A 22,560-nucleotide genomic window follows, 5' to 3' on the forward strand; every position below is an offset into this window, starting at 1 on the left:
GCTTCATGCTGGAAAAAGGAATTAAATAATAATGTTTCTTGCAAGTCCTATTTGTTTAAAAAAGCACATTCCATTCTACTCTACTAACATACAATTGTATTTTCGGCAGAACGGTGTGTTTAAATTTTCTTAGTGGTAATTCAAGTGTAACTTTAATGTGTCTTAACACAACTTTCACACTTGGCAATTGTTGTATATAGCAGAAATTGGTGATCCCATACATAACTTTGAAAGATAGTGATAGAAATTCCACAATACAAACAAGATTTTGGGTCCATTAAGATCCCGTTTGGATCTATTAGAAACTATTATTTAACTAGCTAATAGCTCATGGCTAAAATTAGCAAGCAGCTTAGCTGGCTAACTATTAGCTGGAGATTGTTTGGATCTAGCAGCTAATAGATTGGCTAATAGGTTGTTGGGGTGTTAAATGTCTAAAATGACCTAAAAACTTTGATACTTAATATCATTTTAAAAAGTTTGATACGTGTTTGATACTTAATAACAAAAGTTCGATACTGCTAACTTACAACCTCAAAACTTATCTTATTTTTGACCAAACGGAATACATTCCTTAACCATTGCAATATCTAGTTCAAACTCTAGTTAGCAGTCAGTACATATTTTTCCGATGAAATAGATTTTCCTTTGAAGCGGTTTTCGGTGAAAATAGGTGCTTTTATGAATTATATCAAAACAAACTAATAATTAACTGGTATAAATACTGGCATGAGAGTAACGAACTAACCAACATGCATAGCACGGTTGGCGGACAAGTGACAAAACGCAGATCGCGGGCAGGCGACGCACAGCACGGCGCTGCCGATGATAAGCACACATGCAGGCAGGAGAGGTGGAGATGCAACCGAAATGACTCACCCGCCGGTGCCCCCACCGCACTCCACTCTCACCCACCCGTCTCCCACTGCCGCTCCATATATACAGGCTCCGCCTCGTGCTTGCCTCCCCTCTTCACACATCTCTCTCGGGAGCTCCTACTCCTCACTCAGTCCTCACCCCACCCCACCTGCCTCGTCTCGAGTCCAACGAACAAACCAATGGCTCTCGTCCGCCAGCGCCGCCAGCTGCCGCACCTCACCCTCCCGCTCGACCACTTCGCCCTGCGCCTGCCGCCGCAGCCCGCCGCCGCGCCGTCCACCTCCGCCTCCGACGCCCGCCTCTCGGACTACGAGAGGATCTCCGTCCTCGGGCACGGCAACGGCGGCACCGTCTACAAGGCGCGCCACCGCCGGTCATCGCAGCCGCTCGCGCTCAAGATCTTCGCGGCCGGGGACCCCTCCGCGGCGCGCGAGGCCGAGATACTCATGCTCGCCGCGGACGCGCCCCACGTCGTGCGCCTCCACGCGGTGATCCCGGCGGCGGCGGTCGCTGCGGGGGAGGCGCCCGCGGCGCTGGCGCTGGAGCTCATGCCGGGGGGCTCCCTCGCGGGCCTGCTCCGCCGGCTGGGCCGCCCGATGGGGGAGCGCCCCATCGCCGCCGTGGCGCGCCAGGCGCTCCTCGGGCTCGCGGCGCTGCACGCGCTCCGCGTCGTGCACCGCGACCTGAAGCCGTCGAACCTGCTCGTCGGCTCTGACGGCGAGGTCAAGATCGCCGACTTCGGCGCGGGCAAGGTGCTGCGCCGGCGGCTCGACCCCTGCGCGTCCTACGTCGGCACCGCGGCGTACATGTCCCCGGAGCGGTTCGACCCGGAGGCCTACTCCGGCGACTACGACCCCTACGCCGCCGACGTGTGGAGCCTGGGGGTGGCCATCCTGGAGCTGTACCTGGGCCACTTCCCTCTCCTGCCGGAGGGCCAGCGCCCGGACTGGGCCGCGCTCATGTGCGCCATATGCTTCGGCGAGGCGCCGGAGCCGCCGGCCGCGGCGTCGGAGGAGTTCCGGGACTTCGTGGCGCGGTGCCTCGAGAAGAAGGCCGGGCAGCGCGCGTCCGTGGCCGAGCTGCTGGAACACCCGTTCGTCGCCGAGCGGGACGCGGCCGGAGCGCAGCAGGCGCTCGCCGCGCTCGTCGCCGAGGCCGAGCAGGGCGACCTGTAGCCCAGCTGCCAGTGGGGCCGGTTAATTAATTCACTAGGAGATTTAGGAGGAGAGTCAGGACAAGCTGATGTGTACATAAGAGTCACGCCACGTGGACGAATAACCTGTCATAGGTGGCGTTTTCTCCCCTTTTTTGATGCAATTTTTTAATCAGTTTTCTGGATCCAATCATTCGTTCGTTGTCTAAGTTCATTTCGCAAATCGCAATGGCCAAATTTGTTCGGGTCTAGCAAAAATGTGTCAAAATTGGTGCCGTTCCGTGTTCAAGGTGATTTGCTCTCGATGGTCTCAGCAATCGAAAATTAAGGGCACCGCACCTAAAACCTAGGTCACTAATCATCAATTTTTTGTTGAAAAGAAAAGATTAGCCGTATTCTCATCTGTAAAGGTGTGCTCTATGAAGTACTCCCTCCGTTCCAAATTATAAGTCATTCCAACTTTTTTGGAGAGTCAAAGCATCTCAAGTTTGACCAAATTTATACAATAAAGTACTAACATTCATGATACCAAATAGATACCATTAGTTTCTTCACTAAATATATTTTCATAGTATATCTATTCGGTGCTATAAACTTTTGTGATCTTCTCTATAATTTTGGTCAAACTTGAGATGTTTTGACCCTCCAAGAAAGTTGGAATGACTTATAATTTGGAACGAGGAGGGAGTATTCAGTTTAATGAAATAATGATCAACAACTAGCATACACGCATGGCTGGAGCTATGAGAGTGAGTTTTCTGTTGGGGTGGTTGCACCTTTGGCGCCATCATTTTGGGAACTTTGATAATGTCATGTGACTGGGTACTACAAAACTGCTGCGGTGGCGAGCCGCAGCAAATCTGCGAGCATAATGGCACTAACAAAACGTGAAAAACAGCAAAAGGGGTGTCCTGCCCTCAAAGAAGCGAGCACGCAAACAAAAAGGATAATGAGCAACCGCCTGCGCTGACAACTTCGTTCGAACGACCGATCAAGGACAGCACTAGCAGGTTGTCATTTAAATTTGCTGGGGGCGGCCACGGGCACGTTGTCTCATTGTCTGTACTTATTCCATTCTGCAGAAGCGTGCAAATGGTGCATCATTCCCCTAGATTACCCTAGAACATGTGCAATCGAAATGCTAATGCCTATGCATCTACTACGCATACGCATTCGGTTTCAGGATGCACGTTCCTTGGTGGAATCCCCAAAGCATTCCCCCTTCGCTCTGCTCGCTTCTGACCAAAGTTTGGCATCGGCTCTGGGGTCTACAAATGATTAGACCAAACTTCTTCGTCATATCCAAGATGTAGCAGATTCCAAGCAGAACCGCACACGTACACCCCCGGCCGTCTCCAGTTTCCAACCGTTCACGCTCTGCGTTGTCCTTCCCGAGATCTGACACAGCCGCAAACGAACAACAGTCGGGAGGGCACGTACGTATGGTCACTGCAGACGGACGGACGGAAGGAACAGATCGATAAGCCAGGGTCACCGTTTTGTCAAGATCGAGCGGATATTTATTGCAATTATTACGCGGGAGCAACGTGATCCAGATAACCATTTGGTCCATTGCGCTCGCGCCGACCTGGAGCGAGGAAGCCAGCCGCAGGTTTGTCGCGACTGGCCCGCGCCGCCGAACAGCCAAAACTGCCTGCGGTGCGGGATGAATCATCGGAGATGGTTCGGTCCGGAAGCGGGGGAAAGGAAGCCACCTGACGGCTTCAGCTGCATGCAGCAGCAGCAGGCGGTTACGTATACCTGCGTGCCCGTATCGTTCCGCGAAGCGGGGATATTCGGATCAGCTGGCCGTGCAGGCAGGGCCGGCGGAGGAGGATTTGGGTGGTTGGGTGTTTCGCGGAAGCGGATGCCGACGGGTTACTGCGGTGTCGGCATTCTGGTTTTCGGTTCGGTTTCGGTTCGGTTCCTTAATTTTTTTCGTTTTTTATAAAATAGGAACCGATCGATTTTTAAAAATTCTCGGAACATTCGGTTTCGGTTCTTTCAGTTCGGTTCCAGTTCTAACCGAACTAACCAAAATTTTTTAGAAGAGGTCAAGACAACAATAAATATATGTGTTCTAAGACAAATTTATGCAACACTATATCCATTTTCAATAGTAATAATTTATAAGGGAACAATAGCAATATAGTAACACAAATATATAGTAGTTCAAATATGAAACACCACACATAAACCAAACATAATCTTACAAAATTCAAGTAAGTGAAGTATAATTCATGTAATTCGGTTCTTTCGGTTAATTCGGTTAACCGAGAGTAGGAACCGAATTTTCTTCGGTTATTTTGGTTCCTCAATCAGGAACCGAATAACTTTTGGTTTCGGTTACGATTCTTTCGGTTCATTTTTTCGATTTCAGTTATTTTTGCCCAGGCCTAGGTGTCTCACGGGCCGCCCCTGCACTGCATGTTCCTTTCCTTCGTTGTAGTGCCAGGCCGCCAGCTGATACACTACAATTCTGTCAAGAACTCTGATGATGAAGAGAAGGAGAAGGAGATTACCGGAAGGCCCGCTCAACTAAGGTGCTGTTTGGATACTAGGCTAAAGTTTAGCCCTTGTCACATCGAATGTTCGGATACTAATTAGAAGGACTAAACATTAGCTAATTATAAAACTTTGCAAAAGCCCTAGGCTAATTCGCGAGATGAATCTATTAAGCCTAATTAATCCATCATTAGCAAATGGTTACTGTAGCACCACATTGTCAAATCATGGAAAATTAGACTTAATAGATCCGTCTCGTGAATTAGCCTCTATCTGCGCAATTAGTTTTATAATTAGTCTATGTTTAATACTTCTAATTAGTATCCAAACATCCGATATGACAGGAGCTAAAGTTTAGCCTCTAAGAGCCAAACAGGCCCTAAAGAAGCTCAATGTACGCTTAGCTGGGCTGAAGTGGGTTAAAGGGTAGGAAACGGCCCATGTAACAGGCAGCTGCGTGCCGAGCTAGCCCAGCGTGTATCCTTAAGAGATGAACTTGGGGAAGGGGAAGAACTTGATTCGGAACTCGTGGGCGACGGCGGCAGTGAGCTACGGCTCGAGATCCCTGGCGAGTTCCTTGTCCTTGTACCAAATACCCTGAATTCGTGAATCAGTAAAGTAACACTACTGGACGATCGACTTCTAATACCGGTTGGTAACCTCCTTTAGTATCAGGCGCTCGACCGGTATCGCTTGGTCAGTACAAAATGGCACGCCATTTAGTACCAGTCATTCCAACTGGTACTAAATGTGCCATTTAATACCGAGCGGTAACATGAACTGGTACTAAACTGCGAGCCACGTCGCGCTGTTGCGGACGGCAATTTAGTACCGGTTGGTTTTACCAAGTGTATTCCCCTTCTTTTTTTACCCTTTTATTTTAATTCGTATTCGTATCCGACTGAACTTTTACTAATAATATTACGTTAATATATCAACCCATTCAAATCCAAGTATCGCAAGTATCAACCCATTCAAATCATTAACACTCAATTGTTTGTACATCAAGGTCTTAGAGAGAACAAGTTCAAATCCATAAGAAAAGAGTATGATAGGAGTACATCCATGCATGCTACATATTTAATAATTCGCTTCGCTTATGTAGATACGCTACATAGCTTAAGTCTCCAATCGTAAATCCTAGAACTTCATCAATATAACCTTGAGCATGAATTAGTGCACTCTCTAGCGCTTCACAAGGATGGTCACATGCACTACCATAAATCTCAAATAATGGAGGCGACGTCAACTGAAATGGCCTGTAGAAAGTGACATGAGCCTAAAGCTTGAAATCTCTGGTACGTATCGGGTTTCCATCGGTGTAACTATAATTCAACACATCCAAGACTTGAGCTAGAATCGCATGAAAGCTCATTGCCGCCAAGGTTTGACAAAGACATCCTAAAAGAATAGAATAACATGATAAAATTTAAAAAATGTAACATAATTAAAGATAAAAGGATGATTAGATATGTGTTCCATACCATGTCATGTTGATTTAGCTGACAAAGCCTCTCAGAAGTCCTAGTCACATTGCTTTCTCCCTCCTCGAGCGCTTTTATTCAAAAATATGAGAAGTCTGGCACAAAGTACCCATGATCCTTATGTTGTTGTAGGCAAGCCTCCACGGCGGTCCTTTCAAAAGTTACACTACTTGGTGCTAATTGACCCCATGCGGCAATTAAAACCATCGGGATGGGCTGTCCTGGTACTCTCATCCGGTTGGCCTGTGTTTCTCGAACAAGTACTTGAAAAGAGATTTTTACTCTTTTAAAATTTCGTGGACTATCTCGGATTGCACTGAAGGAGAAGTACCACCAAGAGTTTCGATAACATGTTTCAGCCATCTAATATTGTCGATAAGCCACGTGTATGTAAGTAAATTTAGGAATTATTCATGTGTAGTAAAAAAACTAATTTCAAGAAGGAAAGAATATTACTATGTTGGGAATTTTCTCTGCTTCGATCGCCTTTTGGCAAGTCAACGACGCAATTAGGAAAGTGAATTCCTGGAGGACGAGCCTGGCTCCTCGAAAATGTAATGTCCACGGCCGCCACCACCATGGCGAGAAGAACTTCCACTTACCATAGTTAGCCCAAACTGTCCAAATAAAATTGTGATAAGATAATTTGCCACCATTTTTCTTAACTAGTCAATTTTACCACCAATAATACATTGTCCTATACGTACATCATATACATTGAAACAAATCTAGACCATCATTTCATAGCCATCCAGAATTCTATCACAATGCTACCCATGAATATCTACATGTCCTCTAAGAGATATAGCTTTATGCCATGACTGTATCACAAAAAATTATTACTTAGCATCCAATACAAATTGGTATCCAATTCAAGCAAAATCATAGCCATTTTAATCCAATATGGGTAGCAAAATCATTTTAATGCATCAAAATTAAAAATATCGGAAAAAAGAAAACCTAACCGGGGAGGGCGTGCGTGGGAGGCGGGAGTGGGGGAGGGGGGAGGAAGGTGCGGCGGCAGCTCACGGGGGAGGTGGGGAAGGGAGAGGCGCGGCGACAGCGACGGAGCCGTGGATGGGGCGACTGGTGACGGCGACGGTGATGGAGATGGGGACGGGGACGGGATGGGACGGCAGTGACGGTGATGGAGACGGGGACGGGGATAGGACCGGCGCGGCGCCGGTGGGTGACGACGACGGTGATGGTGACAGCGACGAGGATGGGGCGGCGGCGATGGGTGAGGGCGACGGGGACGGGGCTGGCGCGGCGCAGAGGGAGGAACTACTAATTTTTGGAAACTGCTAAGTGTTTGGAGAAGATGAATTGTTTGTAGGTGGGACACTTTATAAACGGTGCTAGCCTTTGTCCGATACTAAATTTATAATCGGTGCTAGCCTTTGCTCGATACTAAATTTATAATCGGTGCTAGCCTTTGCCCGATACTAAATTCCTCCATTTAGTACCGGGCAGGGCTCCCAACCGGTACTAAAGTTGCTAAATGGTGGGATTTGAAATTAGGAGCATTTAGTACCGGTTCCTGCCTTTGCCCGGTACTAAATTCCTCCATTTTTTACTAGGCATGCTTCCAACCAGTACTAAATTTGCTAAATTGGCGGGAGCTGAAACTGTCCGTCTCCAACAGTTTTCTTTCCCGCGTACGCTGTCTTAATTCTAATAAAATGTTTCAATCATTATGACAAGGTTGTGGCATGTATATATGTATATATGAATATATATGAAATAGTAGAGATAAAAAATTCATCACAAATATTAACTAGAGTACATTACATATGAAATTCATCGTACATATTAAATCTTACATAAATGAGATACTTAGAACCTAGGATCGTCCACATCATGACCATTAAGCATGGCAACATACGAACTACGATTTATATCGATAATGTTGATTCCTAAGAACCTATTGATATAATCTAGCACATATATTAAGTCTTACATAAATGAGATATTTAGAACATAGGATCATCCACATCACGACCGTTAATTTGGGAGACAGAAAGATACACCAATCCTAAAATAATGATACAACATGAGATCTACGAGTCCACCTACTCTGGTAATATCATAAAGGAACCTTGAAATAATTGTCCAAACGTCTTTTGGATCAAGTGCCACATTTTCATAATAGAAGTATGGTGGCCCAATAGCCTGTCCAGGCAAAAGACCTGTTCACTGATTATGGCCCATTTTGGCAATCCAAATCCAACCATAAGCCGATGGGTCAAGGTCAATGAACAAATCTCTGCCTGAACCGACTATTGGCCACCACTTCTATTATGAAAATCTGGCTCTAAAAGGTTTTTAGAAATCTTTTATGATGTTCAGCCAGAGTTTGTGGACTCGAAGTTCTTCTGTTCTCTGGTATTGGAGGAGCGGATGTGTTACATCCATTACCAGTCCATCTGCATCGTATTACGTGAAAAATAGACATAGAGTTTCGTATTAGATAAAAATTTTGATCAATATTAGGTAGGGGAAAGATAGAGTAAATGTGTTTATAATATTTTGTCCTCACTCTAAAACACTCTCCATTCTTTTCGTTCTAAAAGATCAACAAGCACTCCATTTGTAATATAAAACTCATTCTAAAAAATTCTCCATTCTCCTCACTCTTAAAAAACTCTCCATTCTCCTCATTCTAAAAGATCAACAAGCTAGTACTCCATTTGTAACATAAAACTCACTCTAAAAAACTCTTCATTCACCTCACTCTAAAAAACTCTCCATTCTTCTCGTGTTAAAAGATCAACAAATATTCATTTGTAACATAAAACTCATTCTAAAAAACTCCCCATTCTTCTCACTCTAATAAAGCAACAAGTACTCCATTTGTAACATAAAACTAACTCATTCAAAAAAAACTAGAATACTATGACCAGAGGAGGAGAATGAAGTTGCTAACAAGTCTATTGAAGAAGCTGGTCGAGTAAATAAAAACGAAACCCGAGCAAATGGTGAGCTTGCTCGGGGAGGAAGCTAAGGAAGCAACTCATTTATATAGAGAGCAAATGGTTGATATTAATACCGGCTGGTAGCTTCAAACGGTACTAAAGAAGCTAGTAGCCGGTAATAAATGGCATTCTCACCATTTAGTATCGGTTGAAGTCACCAGCCGATACTAAATGGCTTCCTGAGAAATTTAGCTGTCGGCCACGTGGTCCACATGCCGTCATTTAGTATCAACTGAGGCTTCAAACCGGTACTTACAGGGTTCCGATGGTACTGTGCGTGACGACCGGTACTAACGTGTTGAACGAATGCTCAATTTTAGTAATATAATCGTAGTAGAGGAGAGGGTTGTGTGTGACAAATTCTATGGACGGACGGGACGGGTGCAGCACGAGCGTGGGAAGAAACCGTTCGCCGTGCTCCTTCCGGACCGCACGCTATCTAGTGGCCCGGGATGACGTGTCTACGTGTCTTTATTTTGTTTTCGAGCTTCTTTGGCTGGAGGGAGGAGATGTAGATCCAATCCGAATCCACCAGATGTGATGCGCTTGTTTAAAGAAATGGGCGCGATTAGCACCTGCTGGCCACTGGAGCCCAACGTTTGGCCACCGGTGACGATAAGTAGCTCGCGATACGACAAAAACAGGTGAAGTCACTGCTCAGCTCACGATCCGCATGTTGCCGCCGCCCTCACGCTGCTGATTGCGCACTACGATTTCAAGGCTCTCAACCTTGCTCGATTAGGCTCTGGGCCAAAAGGCCCGCCCGTCGTCCGTCCAGCGTGGAAGCCGAAAGAAACGTCCAAATAAGATCCTTGTTTTCTCGGGAAAAAAAAAATCCTTGTGCTCAGCCCGTCAGGACGAGGCCGGAAACGAACCAACTCTGTTACTCCGCCTTGGCGCAGACAGAGCTGCAGATTGTACGTGTTTGCAAAAAATAAACTGCGCATCCGGGGAATCGAACCCCGGTCAGTACCGTGGGAGGGTACTATGATACCACTACACCAGATGCGCTTGCTTCTCTTAATGGTGTTTCCTAAACTAATAATCTTTTTGTTTCCTAGCATAGCCTGACCCATACCAAATTACCAGTCCTCAGGGATCCTACCACTTCCGGGCTCCAGCTTAACAATTTACTGGTAAAGTGGCACACGAGAGAACTTAGCGAGCTGTAAACATGCTATCTTCATATGGTTCTACTTCTACACAAGCTTTCGCAAAGCTGTGAACATGCATCTTCAGAGCACAACAGCGGCTGCATCTGGAAGCCTGTAATGTTTTCAGTATTCAAAAGGACCGGGACAGGAGTAGGACGAATGTAGGACCTGGAATACGCATCGGACTAAAATAATGTATTCAAAATTGCTCTTCGTGTATATAAATCCAATACGACAGATGATCGATGCTACCTTGTGCTATCCATGTAGCTAGGACAAAGAAAGTTGGGGCAAAAACAAAATCCCTGTCCTACAGCCTTGAACCAGCGAACAAGGAAAAAGAAATTCCTGTGGTCAACATGTGTCTTTGATTTAGTATAGTACAAGTATACTGAATTCTAGCACTTCAAACGTCTTCAGGTTGCCAATGGTAGTCAACGGTAGCCACCTGGCAAAACACGCCGGTTTCAAGACTCGCACATCACAAATCTGCAGAAATTGAAACCAGTAATAAGAACCACATTACAACAATGGCAAAAAACCACTAAGTTCAACAAGACAACCAGAACATTTTCAGAAAAGAAAAGAAGAAAAAATAATAAAATGAATGAGAAGACTGAAGATGAACTTGGTGTACTAAATGCACAGTTTCCAGGACAGTTTTCATAGGGTTTCTATGTAGTTACAATAAATGCAAAGATGCTTTTTTGTGTAATAGAAATTAGTGAAGCTTATTTTAGTCAGCATCCAAGAAATGCCTATGTTCCTGGCAAATGCTAAATGAGTGGATCTGTGTAGCATTAGATACAAAAGTGAAGACACCCATATCAACATGGGTTTGATGCCACAGAGGGTTACTTAGAGATAGGGCAGCATCACGTAGCAGCTTTGCAATTATGATATAATAAAAAGAAAATCAGTGGGCACTGACTTCTCTGAAAGAAAGCCCTATTGTATAATGCCAGTGATGCTGTATTACGTTTGATTCTACAAACCTAACGTTCATAAACAGAACGGTAGTGTAAAAGGCCTTTTTAAAGCACCCATCTATACCCACCTAATGCCACTGGATGATGTGCTCCTTGACCATCACTCATGCTTTACTTATGATGTCAGCTGAAACAAGAAGAGTGTCCAAATTTGTTAGAAATCCTGGGTAGAAAGACCAAGACACAAATAAAACAAAATAGGATTATAATGAACCTTAAATATCACAACAAATAGCTATCAAATGAGAATTTGTATGGTTATCCATAGACTAAAATGGAAAATAATTTCCTTTAATTCAGAGACTCGCCAGATAGTTTGCATCAAGAAAATTGAACTTTGTGCATTTCCTTTTCTTTCTCTTGCAACAATTGACTTTTAAAAAAACGACCCTGCGGCAGATTTAGCCAAATAGAAGTAATTGCTCTGCTTATTACGTGCTGTTTCTTCCAACATAAAAGGAACTAAGGAAGGAATCAAGATGTGCACTTTAGCAAGCAGCCAACCAAAAACAGAAATGTGACATGGAAGATTTTCCGTTTCCGCAAAACCCTAGCACCACTTACCAAACACAAGCATGTACTTGTTAACATCATATGCATAGTTTGGCCTTTGCCTCCAAACATGTGCAATAGGGCATGGCATTTCGACAGCTAAATAAAAGAAATAACATATGCATATTTTGTAGAAGAAAAGGAAGCAGCATGAGACAAGCATATGACAATGTGAATACCATATTGAGGATTTTTGTGGCTCTGTTGTGCTTCCATTTGACAGTCCTGCAGCTGCTGCTCCTGCTCCAACTGTGGAATTTGACAAACGGTGTACTCAGTGTAATCATCGACAGTCAACGGAGCCTCCACTTGACCATTCTGTTGTTCTCCCATCTGAAAGTCCTGCTCTGATGGAAGAATGTCTTCTATTTCGCAACCAAGAAGCATATCATCCCAGTCAGATAGAGCAGAGGTGTTAGTAAAAAGGTGCCCAGATGAAGCCAGAAGATCTACACTGTTAGAAGTTGTTTCTGCATCCATGGGCACAGCACTTTCAGGGCTTGAAACTGGTTGTGCAGTAGCTGAAGAAAAAGTTCCATTTACTGAAATTACTTGATTGGGGGTTTCAGGAATGGGAGGATTGTACTGTATAATTTGTGCGCCTGCACCAGAAGTCTCCTGATCAGCCACAGGACCCTGTTCCAGAGCACGGAATCTCCTTTTTCTGCTCCCATCATCATTCCACCAATTACTCCTGCGCTGTTGCTGCACCAGCTGATTGAGGAAATTTGGATTCTGGACAACTATTGCCAAAAGTGCCATCATCTGCTGCTGGTTCTGTTCCATCACACGAAGACGTTGAATTAAATTCTGCACTTCAAGGCTAGACGATTGCTGGTACTGCCTGAGATCTACTAGCTGCTGCATTAGAAGGGCTTTATCTCTCTTAAGGGTTTCAACCTCCTTTTCAAGACCTCCATATTTTCCTATTTCAATATTTTCAGTGCCAGGCGCAGTTTTGACAGGTGCCGGCTGCAGATCACTAGGCGCATCCTGAGCGGATTTCTTCTTTCTCTTGATGGTCTTTAGAAGATGTTTTTGGCCCTTAACAAAACCTTCATTAGCCCATTCCCATCTATCAGGATCGACTTTATGAAATCCCTGGTTATGAAAAAAGAACATTACTAAATTCACCTAATAAAAAACTCAATATTAAACATAACTTACAACATAGAAAACATTAAGATGAAATAATAGTTAATTTTATGCAGCGGATTTTAAAGATTTTCGTTGTTGTTGTTGTTGTTGTTGCATCATCCATGCAGAGGATTTTCAACATAATACAATAAAGTAATGCTTCTATTTCTGTTTACAATATACAGAGCAAGCTTATGTAAATATATGGAGACAGAAGAAAACACAATGTAACAAGAGAAGCTACAGACTTGCACAAATCAGTGCATTAAGCAACATGGTACTGGATAGACAATTTACAATAATCATAATGATATACTAAGACCATTTTTCATCACAAGCATACAGTATGATGCAGCAAACTATTAGCAAGAGCATAATCAAATAGAGCATCAAGCTAGATGCAGGTAAGTAGTAAAGGCAACATTTTTTCTGTGGCGGTGAAGTACTATAGGTAACACCATTCGATATAATCATGGCTCTAGAAGCCAATTATATACATAAACTTGGTCAGATGCACAGATTTACAATTGGTAGCAGATAGAAAATAATCCCCAATGCCATGTGTTTTGTGCAATGACGTTCTTATTGAGCACAGGGCCGGGGCAAATATATATCGGTGTGTCAGTATATCGCTACCAAACCATTTGAACAATTCGGTTTTGTTTTCGATAAAAAAATCAGTTTTGTTTTGGGACATACAGCCAGAACCATCTCCAAAATGGGACAACCAGAACAGGTCATATAATTTCAATACAAGATCCAAATTGAGCAAAAGCAACAGAATATACCAAAATGACAAGAAGATAAATTGCTAAAGCTATAAGCACAATTGGTCGGAAGCTACTCCAAACAAGCAATTGCAAATTTGAAACTTTACAAGCCAGTTAGCCACCCCCAATAAGCACAATATCGTTGAACATAGTGTACACCACCAATCGCATACAGTCAGCGGGAAAAAAAAACATCGATTTCGCGCACGGGCAACAAACAAGGCCTCACATGGAATTGAGGATTTACGGAATCTTACATAGGTGTTGAGCTGGCGTATGAAGCTGGTGAAGTGGTTGTGCTTGAAGTGCCGCGGCAGCAGGTCGCGCTCGAAGGCGTGCGAGTCCCAGATCACGAAGCTGCCGCCGCCAGCGGCCCAGGAGATGACCGCGTCGGTCGCCGGGTCGGAGACCATGTCGTAGACCTTGGTCAGGAACGGCGCCACGTCCGGAGGCCTCGGCACCACCCCCACCGGCGCCGTCTCCGGCGCGGCCTTCCCCGCCGGTGGAGGGGCGCCGACGTCGCCGGCTACCTCGCCGGCGGCTGGGGAGGCGGGATGCTGGGGCGACCGCTTCTTCGAGCCCATGGCGACGGACGACGCGAAAGCCCTAGAATTTTTTTCTCCGGAGGCTTCGAGATTGAGCGGCGGCGTTGGAGGCTTCGAGATTGAGGCGGCCGCGCGACGAGAAGGGACGGGACGGGACGGGGCGAGGCGGCGAGGGGATTTTGGTTGGGTCGGTTGGTTTTCGGATTTCTTTGATGACCTGTACGGGAACGGGAATGGGGAGGGCCGGAGGGGTTTCGTTTTGCCTTCTGCGATAGGAAGGGAAAAAAATGTGGAAGAGATATTTATATTTTGGTTAGATCACGGAAGGCGCGTGGCCGGGCAATACTTTATGGGCCTTGTGGTACGGGTTTCCTGGACGGCACAATGACTTGTGGGAACAAAATTCGGTGGGCCATATATGTCAGCGACTGTTATGGCGAATGGTGTTCGTGCACCAGGGTAAATATGCTGCGTTCTTTCCCGTATTTGGTGGGGTCGTGTCTCGTGTGGGCCAGAAGCGTCAGAGGCTGTGCGGTGCTCGAGGGTGCTGTTCGGAATTCTTTACTTGACTCTTCGGCTAATGACACGTTGGGCAAAGCTGAAGGATTTGATCAGTGGGTCCCACCAGGAGGCAAAGCAAGTTGAGAAGTCGTCGGCGGCCGGGCAGGAAGCTGCTTGGTAGGATTAGGAAGAAGCACCAAAGCAGAAGCGCCACAGCCATTGCGTCACTGACATGTGGTCCCTATGCGCCACAGCTGTGCTTCAACGGAGACAAGGCGGGCATGTGCCGTCGTTGCCGACGTCATCGTTGGGGCCGAACCGTCGAAGTCGACTCGAACGAGTCCAGTAGCGACGCGCTTTCTCGTCTTCTTCCGTTCTTCGTGGTGAGTGTCCCGCCGACCGGTCAGTGCCGAATCCGTGCAACCTCCTCGCGTTCTCACGAGTGAGCCGACTTCGACTCCGTTTTTGACCCGAGATACTAAGGTCTTGTTCAGTTGCCTAAAGTTTGAAGGTGTAAAATTACTGTTGTAGCATTGTAGCATACTGTAGCGTTTCGTTTGTATTTGTAAATTATTGTCCAAATATTGACTAATTAGGCTCAAAAGATTCGTCTCGCAAAGTACAACAAAATTGTACAATTAGTTGTTAATTTCGTCTACATTTAGTACTCCATATACGTACCACAAGTTTGATGTGATGGGGAATCTTCTTTTTGTATAGTGTTAAAGTTGGAAGTTTTGGAGGAAGGCCATCTCCGGGTTGAAAGCAAATCATCGTGCAACTGCGCACTCACTAATCGATTCAAAATTAGTAGGGAATGCGAATTATATGGAAGAGAGAAGATCCAGATCATGATCTAAGGTCGATTCATGATGAATAGAAAAAGAATAAACCACGCATGCCATACTGTGCTCCTCGTCGGGATAAGCTTGTCATCAAATGAATTTGTTTATCTGACCATGGGATCATATGTTGGTTCCACTCGTGAATCGATTCAATTTACGCGAGGCTCTCTTTTTTTATCCCTGATGAACCGATTCATCAGTGGAGATGCTCTAATGAGCGCTTAAGTTGAGAGTTGTGAAACGTCATCAGTTTGTTTGATGAGGAGAAAAGGTGTGCGACGTTTTCTTGGCACCATTGTATGTCACTCTTGAGTCTTGAATCCCTCCACTGCCTCATTTTATCCCTTGATGAAACTCCAAGCGTTGCAACCGCACTCCACAGTTCTCAATTTCAGCTGCAAAGTTCTAACTCTGCTCAACCAGGCCGATCCGGCCGCCTCCAAAAAAAACTGATCGTGGCGACCGGGCCAGCTAGAAAATTTGCGGGTGTGCACGGGCCCAATAGAAAACAAAATCAACCGATAGTCATATACGGGCCCAACAGCATTTGAAGCCCACAGCACACACCGTGCGGAGTCTCGCTCGACACCCAAATGCCCCTTGTACAGCGCAGTACGCACGGTACCTCCAAATCTCAATTTCTTATCGCTGCTTTCGCCCTTGGGCCACATGCGAACACATGTTATCCTCACTCATCATCGTACTGCTGGGATGAGAGCATCTTGCAAGTTGCAATTAGGCTCATAAACTAAGCGTGGTGGCCTAAGGCTTATCTTCCTTATCGGAAACCTGAGCGGGGTGCCGGTTCTGCTGCAGATCCCAACAGCCCGCCGGACGACCACGCTGCAACGAAGCTTTCTTTTCTCCATGAGCACGCTACCAGCTCCTGAAATTTTACGAGCTCTCCCAGCAGCCAGCAGCAGCAGTGCTCATCCAAAGGAATCCGGTGAAGTTTCTGGCGACGCTTCTCGCTTTTGGGCATTTGGTTGGTTGTCGACCTGGAAGATGCAACGCGAATGCGCCACGGATGCTTTTGGGCATTTGGTTGGTTGTCGACTCCGCCGTGGTAGTGCGAGCTGACCGCGCCCGGCCACGCCACGGCTCCGTGTCCCTGCATGTGGGGTCACGGGCATCTCCCACATCACCGCACATCGTCATCGTCCACGAACCAGCACCAAACAGGCAAACACCAATACCCGGTGCTAGAAGTCTAATGTATTTTTAGGGTTTAATTAACTAAGACGGCGACCTAACTAACGAACCAAATCCAGCGCGCCAGGTAGCGGCAGCGCCGAACTGGGCTTGCTGACGCGCACGCACCCGTGTTCGTGCACCGAAGCGCACGGTGCACGTCGCCGCCTGGTAATCTGAGATGCGACGACGGCGTCGTGGACGATGCTGCTGCTCTCGCGATCGAGACCCCGGCTCATCGCATCGTTACGGCAATCGAAGGGGACAAAAGGGGCCCCGAACTGAGCCCACTATGCTCTGAAATCTGAATGATATGTTCGATGGCAAAAGCATGCCGCATGCGCATAGACGAGAACCGCACGAGCGACTGCCGAAAGGCTGTGGTGGTGTTTCTGTACAGAGTGGAGTGGGCACCGTGTCTGAACCCCTTGACTATTGGCCTGACGAACGTAACCGAAAGGAACTTGTGCCACTTTGAGCGATCCTTGTTTTCTACTCCTATTTTGTTCTAAAATCCCAGACGGATGGCCCGCCTTTTGACGTATGCGTTCGCACTTTTGCCTCGTCATCTGGCATCACGTATATTGCATGATCAGGGCAGGAAGGTGCTACTAAACTCTACGGGTTTAAACGACGAAAACCTACTGTTGGGGGGCAGGAGTTTTGGTCTGATATTTCCTTGTGAAATATAGAAATTGGGAACCTGTCATTTGTAGGTGGGTGTGAAATGTGAATGTATGTATGGCCACCTGCAACCTTTAGTCAAAACTTGCCAACAAAAAACATCTAGTCGAACCAAACGCCGTAACATGCCGAGTGATGTTGTCAAGACTTGTTTATAGTTTAATTATGTAGCGAACTCCTTTGGAGACGTGCGTGCTCGCGTATGCATATCGCCATCAAACTCCAGCTGCAGCCGGCCATGCCAGCAATCTTCTCATTTTCTTCAGCACCTGTCCAGTGCTTCCTTCAGTAACTACGGCTGCACGGATATTTGAGCTTTTACTGTGCAAATCGCAGCTGACACGCTGAATCCGTAAAATCGAGTTCTGTCTTTCCGTAATTTCTATCATTTTAAAGAGAAAAACTTCATATGGCTCAAGAATTGAGGCTCTTATATATGTAAGACGAATTTGGCAGGTTGGTTGAATCGTCATGGGCACACGAGCAGCGTGAGCTCTGCGTCAAAGTTCCAAAAGTGCAGGATACCGTCACAAAGTTTCTGTTGTGGGGGCCAGGAAGCACACTAATGCCCAGATTCCCAATAATGCCAACAGTGGTTTACCTGTCCACTATCATCAGCGACAATAAACAAGCGGATCAGCATCGAGGAGCTCCAACTTGGTCTTCTGGTTGCTTATCCAAATCGCTCTATTATTTATTTCAAAAAACATCGCTCTACTACAAGCAAAGCCCCGCGGGCTGTGGCCAAACAGTGTCCATGGTGCTTTAGTTTCTATCGTTTCCCTTTTCAATTGGTGGAGCATTGCCATCACCGTCACAATTCCTGATTGGTTCGCTTGCCACCGCAGCCTGGCTCGCAGCAGCCATGCAGGACCGCGCTGGCCAGGCTCCAGGTGCAGCAGCGCTCTGTTTGCTTCACGTATTCAGGCAGCCAGGTCCGCAGGGGTATTTTTGCACGCAGCGAGCCTGACCCGGTGCCCGGATCACGCAACCAATCTAGCGTTCCCTGCATCCCGCGAGCCTGGTTCGGCCGAGTGCAGGAACCAATCACCCCCTGAATCTCGCCCCGGTTAAAATCCCTTGCAGGTTAGACTATTGCTTCGACAGGAAGCCACCGGAGCTTGCTCCTAATTGAGAAATGATCCTCCGCCTCAGTATGCGACGATGGCATTGGAAATGCCACCGCAAAATGTTGTGGAGGGAAAAAGAATAAAAAGTGGCGCACTGCCATATCGCTGTCACGTGCTCAGCTGTTAGGTTGTTGATGTTTACCGTGCAACGCCGCGGTTAAACGCATCGCGCAGCGGATTAGCCTCGAGACATTACGGTACGGTGATCACTGTGTGATTGTCAGATCCAATAGTAAAGTACAGTAGTACAGATAAAAAGCCCAGCTGCATGGCCACGGTGCCGTGCGTGCCCGACAGGCGCCCATCAAGAAAAGGACCAGAATGCACGGCTGCTTGGTGGCGCCCAGAAGCTGACACCGTAAGCAACAATCGGCACATCATTTTAAGGATGCTTGAGCCGAAAAATCAGAAGCAAGGCACAAAATCAGCAGTACAAGATGCGAATCTTATCTAAACGCATCGGCGCTGAGTCCTGATCGTCCTGAAATGCTCGCGGACAACGACTAATGACCGGCCGAGCAGTGGCGGGCGCAGGATTTGGACTATGGGTATTCAAAATTGAAGATGGTAGGAAAAAAATGACAGACTAAATTATAGTTTTATAACACATAATAATTAAGTGGTAGCAGCATCATTGATTAATATAAAATTTATCAGAAATTGAAATTGTGCAGCTACTAATGATCAACATATCAAAGTGGCAACATGTGAAATAAATAGAGGCTAAAACAGTAAAATGGTAACAAAGATTACAACTTAGAAGCTATAGGACAACTTTCCGTTCTGCAATGCTTTGAAAATGAGCGATGATGTCCTTATCCTTAGCTTGCATGAAGAATTCCCTTTCAATCAATGTGACCAAGCAACCATTCAAATATTTCTGCCCCATCTTACTTCTTCTCTTGTTCTTTATCAAATTCATTATAGAAAAGACCCTCTCAACACCAGCAGTTGCAACAGGGAGAACAAGCACCAATTTGAGAAGTTTATAAACAATGTCAGACCGAGAAACCTTTCCTTCTTTAACTAGCATCATAGACAACTCTGCTAGACTTCTCAAATTTTTGAAGTTTTCATCATTTCTGACATCATTGATATAGTGGTGCTACTGAAAATAAAGCTGGTTTATTTCTTGAAATTCAAAGTCATGTGGATAGAACCCAGCAAGCTTAACCAAGTTCTCAACATTAAAAGCAAAAAAGGAATTAGCTGGACTGAATGATGCCATGCATCTAAGTAGCTCTGTGTTTACCTCATCAAACCTATTATTGAGCTCTTGAACTTGTCTATCAATGACACCCAAAAACATATCAGCATGAAACCGGTGATAATTAATAGCACCTCTGTAGAACTGCCTTGATCTTTGCATAGGAATATACTTCCCATTCATGTCAACAACTTTAACATTGTGCTTCTCACAAAAAGAAGTGACCTTGGTAAGAAATTCTTGCCATCCAGAATCTTGTCTCAAAACATCCAGTTCTACCTTTGTGAACTCCAGAAGATCCATTGCATTTACGATATCTTGCTCCCTCTTTTGCAAAGCATTGCACAAGTTATTGGTGTATCCAAATATTTCATTCATCAAGTGTAGCAGGAAAACAAACTCAAAGGACTTAAATACTGTGAGCATAGTTTGAGCCCCATTAGCCTCAGCCCCTTTACTTTCATTCCCAATCCTAAAGAGAACTTTCTTGATTGAAGGATACAAGAACATAACATGCATTACAGTTTTGTAGTGAGATCCCCATCGTGTATCACCTGGCCTTGCTAAGCCCATCTCTTGATTCAATCCTTGCCCGGTTTCAATTTCACCCAATTTCAATGCTTCAATCATGTATTCAGCTTGAGCAATGCGAAGCATACGGATCTTTTTACAAGACATCCCTAGAACATTCAACAAATAAGCAAGTTGCCCAAAGAACCAATCACAATCAGTATTCTCCTTAGCAACCGCTACAAGTGTTAGTTGAAGTTGATGGGCGAAGCAATGAACATAATAAGCAGAAGGGGACTCATCCATAATTAGTTTCTTCAAACCATTAACATGACCCTTCATATTACTAGCTCCATCATACCCTTGACCACGTACCTTGGATAGGGGCAATTGATATTTCATAAGCAAGGACTGAATTGCTTCTTTAAGAGTCAATGATGTAGTATCTTCAACTTGGACAAGACCTAGAAACCGCTCAACTGGTTCTCCTTTTTTATTGACAAAACGCAAACAAAGAGCCAATTGTTTCAATAGGTATACATCACTTGACTCATCAGCAAGAATTGCAAAACACTCATCACCAAGTTCGTCTATGATAAATTTGGTTGTTTCATGAGCACAAGCATCAATGAGTTGTTTCTGGATCTTGTGATCTATCATCTGACAGTTTTGTGGTGCATTCTCTAGTACCACCAGATTAACCTCTTCAAAGTTTCCTGCTAGCCATGCTAAAAGTTCCGAAAATTCCCCTTGTTGAGTGAATCCTTTGTTTCATCATGACCCCTAAAAGCCAACCCTTGACGCAACAAAAATCTTATGCACTTAAGTGACCATGTCAAGCGAGCTAGATACTTAGCCTTGAATTGTGCAGTGTTTGATGCAACAGATTCACGGATTGATGCCTTAGGTCTCATGAACAATCTATATTTCTCTTCAGCTTCACTATGAGCACTATCGATACCACCAACATGCCTATGAATTCTCCTTTTCATATTCCAATTTCTAAACCCTTCAACAACAAAAGCATCTCCACCAGGAAATTTGTAGCTATCTTTGAACAAATAGCAAACAAAGCAAAATGCAGTATCTTTATCCACACTGTACTCAATCCACTTAAATTCAGCAAACCACTTATGTTGGAAGCGGCGCATACCTCCACAATCATGTTGCGGAAAAGCATCCCTCTTCATCTTTGGTTGACATGGCCCCAATGCAATGTATGCCCTTCTAACTGAATCTTGGTCATTGACATCATAGCTTGACATCGGAGCCCTCAATCCAGGATCATGCTCAATGCCATAATCATTCTTGTCTTCATCACTAGAATCATTTTCTTCCACGGGTATGGATTCACCAATTTCTGTTGTACCGTGATTTGGTGGCTGATTAGATCTCACAGGTTCAGGTGGTACCGTGCTTGTTTCACTACCACTTTGTCCTTGGAATAACACTACTTGCATTTGACTTTCATTGCAAGATTGATTAACATTCTCCGGTTCAGGTTGTCTCTTCTTTGCAGCAGCCCTTGTCATGAAAATCCTCAAATCAGTAGCGGCACTACCCTTCCTCTTCATGGTTCAAACCTAAAAGTTACACAATTTCAAGTTATCAGATATTTACAATTTCACATTGAACTAAATTCGTGAGCATCTACATTTTGCAAGTTGATGTGCTATTCCAATCTGACAAACAATTGAAAATGATTACCTCAATTTCACCAACAATCAGCAGTTTGGGGGCAGACCGGCAGTACTGTCGCCGCATGCTCGTCGGGTCGCCTAGTAGGTCGCCGCGTGGTCGCTGGGTCGGACGGCGGCCTACGCCGCCGCCTGCTCGCCGGCCGCCGGCCCGGCCGCCGCTCCGGGGTCCCTGCGTGCGCCGCGCAGGCGTGAGGCGCCAGGCGCCGAGGCGCACCGCGCCGGCCGCCCGCGCCCCGCGGCCCACCGCCGACGCGTCACGCGCCTCCGCCCCCCAGCCGCCTCCGGCTCGCCGCTCGCCGGCCGCCGCGAAGCCGCCGGCCCGCCGCTCCGGCTCCGTGCGCCTGCGCGCCGCGCGCACCGCGCCGGCCGCCCGCGACCCGCCGGCCGCCGCGCCTCCGCCCCTCGAGCCGCCGCGCCGCCGCTTGGCCGCCACCGCCGGACTGCCGCCGCCGTGAACCCTAGCGGCGCCGCCGGCTGCCTGGTGACTAGTGTGTGCGTGCTCTGTGTTCAGGCGTGGGGGGGAGGGGGAGGGGGCACTCGAGTGGGGCGGATGGGCCGGATGGCCGGGATGGGCCAGTTGGCCAGTTGGGCTAGAGAGCGAAGTTGGCCTCCGGTGGGCCTTTTTGAGTGAAATATGTGTGCTACTTCT

The 22,560-nt window shown here is 46.2% G+C and overlaps 2 protein-coding genes, 1 non-coding gene and 1 pseudogene across 3 annotated transcripts; 1 reads left to right on the forward strand and 3 right to left on the reverse strand.

Annotated features, from left to right (window-relative positions):
• Nucleotides 1–794: 794 nt before the first annotated feature.
• LOC117836397 (mitogen-activated protein kinase kinase 9) lies at nucleotides 795–2,222 on the forward strand. Its single transcript, XM_034715809.2, has one exon. The coding sequence runs from the start codon at nucleotides 1,059–1,061 to the stop codon at nucleotides 2,052–2,054; it is 996 nt and encodes a 331-aa protein (XP_034571700.1). The 5' UTR covers nucleotides 795–1,058; the 3' UTR covers nucleotides 2,055–2,222.
• A 7,714-nt stretch (nucleotides 2,223–9,936) lies between these two features.
• On the reverse strand, nucleotides 9,937–10,007 carry TRNAG-CCC (transfer RNA glycine (anticodon CCC)). Its single transcript has one exon. It is a non-coding gene; the product is annotated as a tRNA-Gly (tRNA).
• A 317-nt stretch (nucleotides 10,008–10,324) lies between these two features.
• On the reverse strand, nucleotides 10,325–14,426 carry LOC117839773 (heat stress transcription factor A-9). Its single transcript, XM_034720190.2, has 4 exons — nucleotides 13,856–14,426; nucleotides 11,871–12,792; nucleotides 11,208–11,266; nucleotides 10,325–10,639 (listed from the first exon to the last, which is right to left on the reverse strand). The coding sequence occupies exons 1-3, from the start codon at nucleotides 14,180–14,182 to the stop codon at nucleotides 11,244–11,246; spliced, it is 1,272 nt and encodes a 423-aa protein (XP_034576081.1). The 5' UTR covers nucleotides 14,183–14,426; the 3' UTR covers nucleotides 10,325–10,639; nucleotides 11,208–11,243.
• A 5,830-nt stretch (nucleotides 14,427–20,256) lies between these two features.
• Nucleotides 20,257–21,785, reverse strand: LOC140221431 (uncharacterized; annotated as a pseudogene).
• Between the last annotated feature and the right edge of the window lie 775 nt (nucleotides 21,786–22,560).

This window comes from Setaria viridis, chromosome 9, assembly GCF_005286985.2.
Source record: "Setaria viridis chromosome 9, Setaria_viridis_v4.0, whole genome shotgun sequence".
NCBI lineage: Eukaryota > Viridiplantae > Streptophyta > Magnoliopsida > Poales > Poaceae > Setaria > Setaria viridis.

What these genes read in the sequence shown, in the direction of transcription:
- LOC117836397 (XM_034715809.2), top strand. Translation starts at nt 1,059, where the DNA reads ATGGCTCTCGTCCGCCAGCGCCGCCAGCTGCCGCACCTCACCCTCCCG.
- LOC117839773 (XM_034720190.2), bottom strand. Translation starts at nt 14,182, where the DNA reads ATGGGCTCGAAGAAGCGGTCGCCCCAGCATCCCGCCTCCCCAGCCGCC. An exon ending in TACGCCAGCTCAACACCTAT is followed by an intron (nt 12,793 to 13,855) that starts GTAAGATTCCGT and finishes TTTCATAACCAG; the next exon opens with GGATTTCATAAAGTCGATCC. An exon ending in CCACAAAAATCCTCAATATG is followed by an intron (nt 11,267 to 11,870) that starts GTATTCACATTG and finishes TTCTTGTTTCAG; the next exon opens with CTGACATCATAAGTAAAGCA.